At 36.3% G+C, this 12,617-nt stretch overlaps 1 protein-coding gene across 10 annotated transcripts in view; it reads right to left on the reverse strand.

Moving 5' to 3' along the window:
* Positions 1 to 12,617, reverse strand: part of ANO10 (anoctamin 10) — a 148,014-nt gene that overhangs the window by 120,186 nt on the left and 15,211 nt on the right. For 9 of the 10 annotated variants that reach the window (XR_010387601.1, XR_010387600.1, XM_064506121.1 and 6 more), the window contains 5 exons: positions 12,081 to 12,136; positions 10,601 to 10,675; positions 9,187 to 9,369; positions 3,883 to 4,074; positions 1,220 to 1,348 (listed from right to left, as the gene is read on the reverse strand). Coding sequence is in view for 8 of the 10 variants with exons in the window: in XM_064506121.1 (XP_064362191.1) it covers positions 1,220 to 1,348; positions 3,883 to 4,074; positions 9,187 to 9,369; positions 10,601 to 10,675; positions 12,081 to 12,136 (635 nt within the window). In the remaining 2 variants the exon portion in view is untranslated. Of the gene's footprint in view, positions 1 to 212; positions 342 to 1,219; positions 1,349 to 3,882; positions 4,075 to 9,186; positions 9,370 to 10,600; positions 10,676 to 12,080; positions 12,137 to 12,617 lie in introns of those variants that run through there. The other variant, XM_064506120.1, reaches the window with a different exon arrangement.

A 12,617-nucleotide genomic window follows, 5' to 3' on the forward strand; every position in this document is an offset into this window, starting at 1 on the left:
ACAAGCTAGAGAGCCTGCTTGATATTAAAACAAAACTCCACTTACATCTAGTCATATAGCTTTCATACCAAGATTTCTCTGGATATGTTGTCCACCAATGAACTAATTAAAACATTACATTTAAATTACCCGAATTAGTTTTATAGTAAAGTACCTCATTCAGTTTAATGCCAATGTTCACACATGACTGATATACAAATACATCAGATTGTCTGAAGACTTGAACTTCAGTAAACCAGTTGACACTTGATTCATATTTTCAGAGTTAACTCTGCAAACCTTAGAGCTTGGAAAGTAAAATTCAAAGCAAGCTCATAATTCATTGCATAGCCTTGTAACACCTACAACAAAAAGATATGTATGTGCTCCCGTTAGACAGACCTCTGTAAGGCAATTCAGAAACTACACATAGACAAGACAGATTTTGTCACAGAAAAGTAATTCAATTCCTAAAAGCTAAACAACAAGCTTAACGTTTAAAGTCAAGGCAATGCAATACAAGAAAGTTCCAGAAGAAAGATACCTAAGGACAAAGTCCTCTGATTTCGGTTATTACACAGAATAAGTCGCCCACAGTCGTCCCTCCCAGTCTGAAAGGAATGACAGTCAGAAGTCTTTACTGTATAGAGTTAAGAAAAGATGAAATTCAAATGCTGTTACAACTACTAGTGTGTATACACATCATACACAGACTTCATTAACACTGCATTTACATCAATTACTAAACATACATCTAAATAAGTTCTAGCATTTCATAGTTCTGCTGGCAATTTCTAGAAATGCATCTTGAAGGCTTTGAAGCTGACCACATAGTTTCTACTTTCAAAAGAGACCAATTATCTCTCACCGTACACCTGTTTTTGACAAGCCTTACAGGAAACAACTATAAGGTTGATGTAAAAGGGTCCTTATAGATATACTAGGGTCACAGACTAAATAGAAAAACATCCAGTTCACATATTAAATTCTTCTCAAAATACATGAAACAATAAATAGACAGTATTTTGGGAATGTATAAAAAAGTATGGTAACAACAGTTGCCAGCTCACACTACATGAGAACACATAAAACAGATTAAAAAGCAAGACTGAAACACTCTGACAGTGAAATTTTCATTTCTTTTTAATGGAAGAAAACAAATGTACTGCCTGGTATCATTTCAACTGTTGTAAATATTATTTGCTACTAAAATATATGTAGTATTTGAAGTCAGACTTACCTCTACCAGTGCCACAGTCAAAATGAGGTCCATTTTTGAGTCTGGGAAAAGGGCATTCACTTGTGGAGACATTCCAATTAGTATGCAGTTAGTAACTACTGATATGACACTCATAGTTTCAAAAGCCAGCTGAAATTAAGCAAAATTAGAGTATAGTTATGATCATTATCTCTAATTTACCAGTCCCCAGATTGCTCTGGAAAACCCCTCTCAGTTCTTCAAATCCTCAGGAGGCCCATTATTTTAACTTCTTCCTTTCTTTAATCCTTTGACTTCTATAACATAGGACATGTTTCGATAATCTGCCCAGACTCTGTCAACCTTAAGAATCAGCAAGGACAAGATCAAAACAAGTTTTACAAAACCCACAAAGCCCACCTTGGCAACCCTGAGTTCTTCCTCTAATTTGGGGGAGGGGGGGATGCACGCACATGTGCATGTATGTGTGCCTATACACACTGTGAAGAAGTTGAACAGTATTCTTTCACAGTTCCATAGTATGTAAAGGCCTTCAGAAGTTATTTAGAGACCATTAACATACTAGACACGGGTAATGTCAAATCACTTCCTGAAAAAAATCAGGAATAATCCAAAGGAAAAAAGCAGGCAAGAAAGCAATTTTATCCTAGGATCTTCATGACTCAATCTGAAGACATAAAAGGTTGTTCACTCATCTACAGCTGTACTCTTGAACAAAAGTTTCTTTCAAGATAAAGTACAAAAGGCAAAACTCCCAAAGGAACTAACAGCCCCAGCATTAGTTCCAGCATCGCATTTTTGGAGGTGTGGGCTGAATATTAATAGGAAGATGCACGGATGGCTCAGAATATGTTTCTTAAATCACAGTTATACAAGCTGGAATTTGTTTGGAAGAATAAGTTACATTTCAGTGCATGCATATGTTTGTACTAATCAAGCACTTTCCTGAAGAGCTCAGTGAGGTATTTAACTGGCTAGTGCAAAAGCATTATCTAGTTTTTAACAGTAAAAGTCGCCTATGTTGGATTGCTTTTTTATCAGGTCATAAAACTCTGAGATGCTCTTGTCTACAGAACCCACACAAAATTCCTGAAAAATATTACTGCAGTATGACAATTACTTTTGCAATATAAATGGTTACCTGTTCCAAGGACCTCTCTCAAATAAGAAGGACTGACATTAAAATGTACCGATTATCACAATGAATTAGCAGAAGCAACTTTTGCCCTCACAACAAAGTGCTGACTCAGCTCACCTGATAAAATAACTCCCATATCCCTTTAACAGAAATCATTTAGCCAGTGTCCTAACTCTTGCTACCCACATAAAAAAAACTAAAACTTTATGTCATTTTTATTTACAAAGCAAATGCATCTCTACTATTAGTTAAAAATCTACACTACAAAGAAAACAAAGATCGAGATTGTGAGGCACTGTAATTTTTTCAGCGTGCTTTCTAGATTGAAAAAAGCTATACCAGCAAAACTAAATGCTGCTCATGTACCTGCAGCTATGCTTGGGACTCTACAACCACAGCCTCATCAAACCAGTGATCACACCTCTGGTCAACAGAGCTATGTCATCGAGATGTTGACAGCATAGATTTGGACTGACAAAATGCATAAGATGTTAAAACACAATTAGGCTTTTATTTACACATTTTAAGAATAATTAGCTTGCGTTTTTTACAATACGTTTCATTTGACGTTTCCTGATTTCACCTTTGTTATTTTCCAGTTGTTTCATTTGCTACCAGCATTTACATCTCCAAATTAAGGAAAACTTATTGTGCCCTTTGTCTCCATTATATATCATTGGAAGTGTTGCTAAACAGAACTAGAACATGGATCATCCCCTAGATGCCTCCTCCAACCTACTTCACATTCATAATCAGGCCACTGCTGTTGCAGGACACTAAAGTCTCTGGATACGAATTAATATCCTTTCTTCTTGTTAGAAACATCTTTGGTCTTGAAAGGTTTTGCAGGGTTATTTTTAGTCTGATTCAGTTCACTGATGCAATCTAATCAGTGGGCCCCAAACTAGTCAGTGGTAGCATGATTACCGGGGCAAACAACCGGGTATAAGAAATCCTTAACTCAGCACTACTAGCATGAAATTATTTAGAAAGACTATATCTTCCAGGTGTGTCTATAATGCAGTCAAAAGTATAGCTCCTGCTCACAGATTAAAATTAGATTTAAATTATTAGATTAAAGTTAGCTAGCTTAACAACAAAAGAGCACATAGCTCAGCATAGATTAGGTATCCAAGTACTTACCTATCTATGTTCAATTTTTTAAACCCCTGCAGAGCTCCATGCTTCTGAGACTACATACAGCTTACCATCTTCAAAATATGTAGGCTGTAAAGAGCACCTGGTAGCATGTGGCAGCTTTGTCTTCTTGCAATTGCAACAGGAGTACCAAAAATACATATACAGGAACTAAAGGAAGGATTTGTTTTCTTTTTCAAAGACAAATGAAAACGGCACATGGTTGAAAAGTCTATGAAAATCACCACAGTTGGATAGTATTCTAAGGCACTGAAGAAGAAAGATGGACAACAGACCTAACAAAGTTTAACAGACGCTGATGGGTCAAACTAACAGCCTAAACCTATTTGGTGAATCCTGACTTAAAACAAATGAATAAAAAAAACAAAGATCAAAAAAAAAAGTTTACCTGCCAAACACCTATACTTGCTGTGGGTTCTGCAAATGGACGCTTGTAAACTCTACACATTTTTAAGGCATCAGAATATATCTCTGTGACGTTGTTGAGCACTGCAAAGACAGCTGCCAATGGGTAAACGCACGAGAAAAGACTCACATAGCCAAACTGTAAGAACAACTCCAAGTAATCATCAAAAGTACCCTGAAAAACAGAGCAAAAATAAGAACACCTTTTACCCACATCAAAAACATATGAAGAAAAGTAGAATAAAGAATACGGTCATATGCAAGCTTCCTCTGGACTGGTGGCAGAAAACAAAAGATACTACCTCTGGTTAATTTGGAATTATTTAATTATCCTAAACCTCTTAGAAAATGGAGGGCAGGGTTTTTCCTTATGTCTAATGCACTTTCTGCAATATTCACACTACTTGTCCTTATTATATGAAGTAACTGTACAAACAGATTCATCTACTCAGTGAAACAGTTATTGAAGGAACACTGCTGGACAGGAAAACAGCATCACAGATTTAAACTGGCAGAACAATCTCATAATAGCAGCGTGATGAGAAAAGCCCTAATATTTCAGAGTGCCCATGAAAGACCTAACCAGAATGGTAGATTGGTAGATAGGCGACTCTTTTCTGTTATTTCTGCTTGATTATTTCAGAACGGTAGATCAGAATTAGTTGCCCACTTGAAAGCTGGAATGACGGGATGCAGCACTGACATCTAAAAAGAATAATGAATGCCAACAAACTCGCTTTTTTGGCAAATCTGCAAAGCATCTATCACCCGATCTTTGAACCAAAAATGTGGGTACTTAACTGCTAAGTATACACATGTACGTCATAAGACACATTTATGTACTTGTTTTATAGTATTAATAATAGTTCTCCCTGATTGCTGCAATTACTTACAAAAGTAATGAACAAAACTCATTTTTAAAGTAAAGGTGTTTGTTGAACAAAGGAACTGTAGATGTTTTTCTAGCTGGTGAAATACCATCAACGAGTTAAACTGGGATCTAGCTATTTTGTGTTCCCCTAGACCCACACATTTTCCCTCTCTCTCAAAATGAAATATTAAAAATAAAGACTTGATTTTAATGAAGGTTATTACAGGAACTACGTAAGATTGGTTTGGGATTTTTTTTTTTAAACTAACTTCTTTCTGATTCTTTCTGTTAACCTGTCTGCCACCTCTAGCATCGAGTGCTCTTTCTTCAGCAAACAGAGGCAGTAGAAGCCTGCAAGCTCAAAAATCAACACACAAAAGTTGGGAGCTGTCATTAGCTGCATTCTACAGTCAGGCTCACTTTCAAATCACATAATTTGGTCTGATAAACTGATCTGCAGGCTAGACCTTGAGAAGCTACTCAACCTTTAAAACCATTTAGATTTTTCCACAGAAATGTTTTGTATGAACTCTGAATTTTAGTTAGATCTTCCTTAAGGACATTTATGCAGCATCATTCACTGGAGCGGCAGTCATATATTTGTCCCTGCTGTCACTTTCTCAGACATGCGCTGCAAGCAGGGAGCAAAGCTTCCCTTTCTGCTCCTCCTTCTGGAAACCACAGGCTATTCCTACTACTTCCTCCCACTTAATTTCTTTTCATTTCCTTGCCCAGTACATACTGTGACTCTCAATGCAGCAGAGCATACAAAGAACAGGAATATTTACCTTTCCCCTATTCAATTTGTGGCATTTTATGCATGAAAAGAGGAGTCTGATACAATGTTAAGAACAAAATTCAAACTATGCTATTATCAACCTCCTGTTCTTTCCTTCTTCCAATGTGAGAGCAGCATATAACAAATTATGGAAAGAAGGAAACAAAATAAAAGAAATTCAGGCAGAAAATGAACTAGGAGAGAAGCAGCAATAAAAAAATAATTAAAAAAAAGACAACTACAGGATGAAGTTTTCACATCTTAAGCAGGATTAAGGCCTAGAGACATTTGAGAAGTGGGGTAGAAAAAAGACAAATCTAAAAAAAAAAAAAACCCTAAATGCTGAAGAGTAAGTGAAGGAAGGAAAAGAAAAAGGAAAGCGAAGAGACTAAAATACAGAATTCTGTCAAGATGCCTGCAAATATTAGTTACTAAACATAGTCAAATGCCTCCCCCTTGTGACAGATGTAATCCTAGAAATACTATTGCCTGCTGACAGCTCACTGCTTGAGAACAAAACTGCAGTTTTATACTGTCCATTCACAAGCACAGAACAATTAAACTCCATGGATTAAAAATAAAATTAAGGCCTTGAATACACAATACCTTGAACTGAAACTGAGTCTAGAAGTGGATGCTTCCAAGGCCAAGTCATAACTCTACTATCGACCTGTTGTGTCCCCTCAAAAAGCTATTCGGAGCATGGCTATACAACAGGTGCAGATACATTTGATCTGGCTCTGCACAAGAAGCATGAGGCAACGTGACCCAAAGACACCGCACTCACTTTGTATACACCAGCTCAGAATCAGAAGTCAGCTAGGGTCTAAGAGGTAGCGCTTATTAGGTCAGTTACAATCAATGCCAAATGCCAATACATAGCTTTTGGACGTGTGCTGGTATATTTGGCATGTGGCACAGTGCCATTATACATGGCACAGTGCTGGACTGTGCTGATTCGCCAGCTCAGATAGACAATAACTTGGAGATTTCTGCTGTGTTCTCCATGGTGAGATACAGACGTGCTCTTTGTCTCTAAATCTATTTCCTTCTGTATAAAATGTAAGAAATACCAACACCCTCAGAAGAATAAAAGTATTAATATTTGTACAATTTTTCAGCTGCAAAGGTAGTATTTCTTTTTCATCTTCCCATCTCATGGCACTTTATGCAGGAAGAGAGGATTCTGATACGATGTTAAAAACAAATTTCAGACTGTGCTATTCACTACCTTTTACCTTTTACATAAAAGGCAAACTATTAACATATAATTCCTATTCTATGAAAGTATAAATCGCAGCATTAAAACTCTTATGACTATGCTTGCAGCACCTGAACAAGCAAGTCAGTCAGTCAGCATGGCCTTAACGTATACAATGACGTCTATTTTGTCAACTTCTATAGAAAAGGAATGAATGAATTCCACACAGTCAGTTAAACACAATAAAAACACACAAAAACCCAAAACAAAATTCAAAACAGTAAGTAGAGGGTAGAGGGATGATAATTTACTGAGAAATATGTTTTCTGAGAGAAATTATCAGTGTTAACAGGGCAATGTAATTATGTCCTACAATTTTGTGGACCACGACAAGGAGGAAACTAAACTTCTAGCTGCTAAGTCTTAAAAACAACAAAGGCAAGACTGTCTCAGTTTGATGCTGCCAGGTTCGCTGTGAGTTAACTCGTAGGGGGTTTTCCGGAATGCAACCAGGAAGGGGATGAATGCCTAGTCAGTAGTTTCCAGAAGCAAGAGCTTCAAGCAATAATACTGGCTTAAAGAGTTTGTCTCTTCTATCATTCCTATTTCCAGCCCCACACAAGAGTGCCACACACTATCAGGCTGCAGTTCCACTGATAACATGAAGTTACCATCACTGCAAAGAAACAAACTAAATCAGAAGTAGTCCCTTCTTCCCCATGTCAGGTGACTCATTCCTTGTCTCTTGGAGACTCAAGAGCTTATGTTACACACATACTCCTTTCAGGTATAATGCTGGTTTAGGTTCAGCTGTTCATTCCCAGTTTCCTGATCCAGTGCACCATATAGCTGTACAAGCAATACTAACAGCAGAAGAGTGATGAAGCTGGAAATAAGTTGCCAAGCCAGAAAACAGACAAATACTTATTTAGGCTGCACTGGCTCATGCCCGTATCAACTACAGCCCAGAAAACTATTCATTTTTTTAAATGTTAGATTTCTTAATCTTCACTAAGACAACAGATGACTGCCAGGTCTAGCACAAGAGAGGGCCAGAAACATAGCTGGGACCATCAGGACCAAACTGCAGAAGACAGCAAACACAGCAGTTCAGGCTGCCCCAGAACTGCAGCCTCAGTTGTGACAGCACAAATATCTGTGGGACTGAGCCAGAAAGTCAAATTTAAGCAGGGAATAAGTATTCTCTACACCCATGCTAAAGGGAGACACAAAAGCAGAAACTGCTGAGACAGAGTGACAATCACAACCGGGGACCCTAAGTCTTTGGATAGAACAAGCATGCAGGAACATTTCTGTTTAAAAACCTTCCTTTCATTCTTTGTCTTACTCTTACTATTAGGACTAAAAATAATTTAAAAAAATAATTGGCAGAAAAATGATAATTAATGATGATAGACTGTTACAAGCATACTGGAACATGTCAGGCATGCATCTATTACAGACATACAGTAACTGAGGGCACAGTGACAAATACTTCCTCCCATCCTCCTCAACTATAATACAATTATAAGCAGTCCCCATTCCTTTTCCTTACATCATTCTCATCCACTTGTTAGAAACAGCTGGCTTATTTCTGCAGTTACTTTTCAGTTGGATTAGTTCCCTGATCTGATTCACTGAACCCCTGCATCAATAGTGTTTAGCACAAACAAAAGGCAGTGCAAGCATAGGAGTAAGAGTTCAAAGAAAGAAAGTGTCTAAACTAGCACTGCCACAACAAAAAATGTTTGAAGAACTATGGTCTCTGCCTCCAGGAGAAATAAAGATTAAAAAAGCTAGACGATTTTTGAGAAATGCAGGTAGTGCTATTACTGATATAAGTTTCTAATTTTAATAGTGTCCTGACTAGCATATACCTTTTAGTAAAACAGAATATATTTTGTTTCACAGAAGTCTGTAAATGTTCATATATTATGGAAAGGAAACTCTTAAACCTCTCTACCTTTCTGAGCCTGGCAAGTGCCACAGTTGGCATTTGGGAGATGTAACAAAGAAATTTAATTACGAAGTAACGAATCACAAGGTCCCACCCATAAGAGAAGACATGAGGCTTGCACTTGCACTTTCACTTGCAAGAGATAATTTTGGCACTAGAAGGGGGCTCCAGAAGAGTAGCTTACGCCAAAGAAAGGACAGAAGTGATGAAATATTTCAGAAGCAAAAATTGGTATCATACTTCATAATGAGGAGCAAACAACTCCTTATTGTGTTCTGCTCATTGTTTCTAAAGAGCGTATCATGACTACTGCCCAAAACCAAAAGCATTCTCATCATATATTCAAATTCCCTTCAAAAATAAAATAAGTTTTTTCTACTCTAAAGCACCACACTGCAGTTACCTAGAATTAACCTGAGGCTACTTTTCGGCAGCCTATAATCTAACAATCTCTACTGTAATAACACATATGCAACATACAAAATAAGTGCCCATTTCTTTTTCCAAGTTGACTTGCTCAACTAATGAAAGGCCCGTATCTGTTTTCTGAGAATACATTTTTTTCTTCATCCTCTTCTTATGCCTCTTTTGTAGCCAGTAAGGAAGGAAGGCTTCTGCAAACTGATTAAGGATCTGTGAAGTTATCAGCAAAGTGGCCAAGCTCTTAAAAGAAAAAAGGGAAAAAAAAAAAAAAAAAGAAAAGAAAATTAACACAGCTGTGATAAACCTATCATCATTTAAAATTTTGTGCATTTCAATAATGCTGTAAGTGGTTACAGTATGACAAAAGCAGACCAGCCTACCAAAACTAGCAATAGCATACGATAAGGATAGCTGCTCTAGTTCCCATTCTTTGCTATGGGCTGACAAGGGCTAAATAGGAGTTAGATGCCTAAAAATTCTGTGAATCTGGTTTTCTAGTTTCTACAAAGTTCAATGAAGGGTAAAGGTACACACATACCAACAGTGACAACAGAATTACACAAGGAGCTTAACAGTCTCTAAAGCAAGAGAAATTAAGTCTCTTCAAACAAAGGAATAATCACTGTCTAGAGCCTTGGAAAGTGTATGGGAAAATGAAGGTGATTACTTCCAAAAGGCTCAGAATCCACCAGCATGTCAAACTTAAGACAAAATTATTTTAGACAGTATGAAGCACGGTACAGAACTGCCATTTTTTAAAGGAAATTAGAAGTAAAAAACAACTTTTTAGGTTTCTTGGGAGGAAAGGATGCTCCTTAGGAAGTATGAAACAAAAACTTAAAACTTCTTCTTTTAATGTCTTTTCCTCTTGCTTTTTACCATAAAGTACGGGCAACTTCATGTCTGGGTGATAGCTGTTTTGCTGGAGATCTCTTTAGAGGAACAAGGATCGTGAGCTGCACTTTTTGTGGCTTTGTTCATTTATATTTAGAACAAAAATATTTTCCCTCCACCTGATTTTCATGCATTTGAGTTAAAATATGTTAAAAACAGAAAGCTGATTTTAAATACCGACTACAAATTATTTTTCCTCTTGTTTATTCTCAACTCCTCATTGTTGTCATAAACTTAAGCAGTGTCTCAGGAGAAACATCACACAGAAAACAATTTTCTAATATAAAAAGAAAGAATGAGGAAATGAAAAATTTCCAGACTCATTTGTGTGAGGAAGTAATCAATTAATTTGAAAACAATTCCTCATTTATATGGAGGGAAAGAATTCTTTTACATTGTTGTGTTATGCTTCTGCAACTGTGCAAAAGGAATTGAAATATGGAAACTGGATTTTAAGAAAATATTAAAATGACAGTGAATATACTGTATACATTTAGAAAAGCAAGTGAAAAATCAAGTCCTAAAACTTCAATCAATCCTTTAGTTTCCTAGATGCACCAATGTTCTTGGAACTCACCTGTCTCAAAAGCTTCATATCAAACAGCACAAAAGCAATGTAGAAGAGAGATGCAAAACAATTTAAGAAGTTGAACTGAAAAATAAAAATATTTGTTATTACTACTCAAGCAAAAGTTCACAGCTTGAGAACAAATGCAGAATATCATCAAACTTAACAGCTACCTTGAGTAAAGAGTTTCTATGCAAATATAAACTGTCCATTAAAAATTTCTTTCCCATTTTTAAAACTTCAGTCACTTAATATGTACAACTGTCTTCCAACATATGTTAGTTGCAGTTTATGTTTATTCACTTTGAGGGCTTTTATGACCAAGAGGAATATTCTCTACTTTTAAATATCACAGAAGGGACCTGAAAATCAGAATCAGGCTCTGAAGTGGGAGAAAACTTTTCCTACTTGCTAGCAGTGTTGAGGCTTCTTTTCTGGAGCTTATGGACAACGGAGATACTATTGTTGAGTGCAGAGAACCGCTTGTGTAGAGCCAAAATGAAAAAACAGGGCTTACATTTGGCATTTTATAATTTAGTGTTTAAATCATTTTATATAAATGTCCTATGGGAAAAAGAAATGGTGCTAATTTTTCAGAAAGGCAAGTGAAGATAAAGGAATAAATGAAACATAGAAGAGCTTTGCCTCTAGAGTTTACCAGTAATAAAAGGTTCATCAAGCAGATAATTTTCTAAATAAGACACTTCAAAATTTTCCCAAAAAAGCAAGCTTTGGGAGTTGAGGAAAAAAAGGAAACAAAGAAAAAAGGATTTGAAAAGTGAGTTAAACAATCTCTCCAAAAAAGACAGAGAAGATTGGCTGATATGGAGACTAGCTTTACAACTGCTTCTACCGAACATCTTACATGAGAATTCAGGATTTACAATACAGTTCCTTAGAATTAGTTAGTTGCAACTGGATATACACCTAAAACAGCAACCAGACATATATATACACGCATGCATACACACACACAAGCAACTTACTCAGAGCCACAAAGTAAATAGATGACTATATACTATAAATTACAGAGCTGCAGACTGAGGGACATGTATATCCACCCTCCTCTCAGCAGTTGTCTGAATGTTAATACAGGTGGAAGTTAATGCACGAACTTTTTACAATATAGTTCCCATAAAATCTTGTAAAAAATGAAAGGAATAGTTCCTACTTGAAGCCAGGATCACATCAATTAACAGAAAAACTCACATTCCCAGAAACCTAATGAAAGAATCTCAACTTACAACATTGGAATACAACAAAAAAACAAAAAAAATCCCTTCCCACTATAAAGAGAGATGTCTAGAACAGTTCAAAAACTACTGTAAGTGCTAAGTGCAACAGAAATTCAATTTTGTCTGATTTTTACACTAGTATTTGGGGTTACACAAAATTGTAGATCAGAGAGGGAATGCTAGGAAAGTGTTAATACGTGTCACAAGTTCTCATTTTAAATAATCTTTAAAAGCTGCTTGTACTACATACTTACTACTAAAACCTTCAGAATTAAGTGATTCTGATATGAAGACTCCAGCCTGTGATTTTCTAAAATATCAACAAAATTACTAATTAGTAAACAGCAAAAGCACATATCATATATTAGACACCAAGTTATACAAAAAAGCAAACAGGCATTTTTCCTCTATCTAGAAACTATTTAAGTAATAGTTTATAGGGAACTGTTCTCACAACATTTCATGGGGAAAAGAATTTATGCTGTACCAGTACCTTGCTTAAACTATTAAGTGCATCTCATAGGCAATACTGACACGCAATCTTCGGCTACAGCTCTAGTGTTTTTCCTACTGCAAAGGTTTTCCCTTTTACAACATCTTTTTCACTCAGAACAGCTGTTTTATAACACAAAAACAGTTGACTATTCTTAGCACTTAACAAATTGTGCCTAGTCATTGATTTTTCTTTGACAGAAATCAAATGCAAAACTAATCAGAATATATTATGAAAAATAACAATACAGGATATGAATCAAACCCCGTAAAAGTTCACAGAAATATTCCCATTCATT

The sequence above is a fragment of the Dromaius novaehollandiae genome, chromosome 2 (genome assembly GCF_036370855.1).
Source record: "Dromaius novaehollandiae isolate bDroNov1 chromosome 2, bDroNov1.hap1, whole genome shotgun sequence".
NCBI lineage: Eukaryota > Metazoa > Chordata > Aves > Casuariiformes > Dromaiidae > Dromaius > Dromaius novaehollandiae.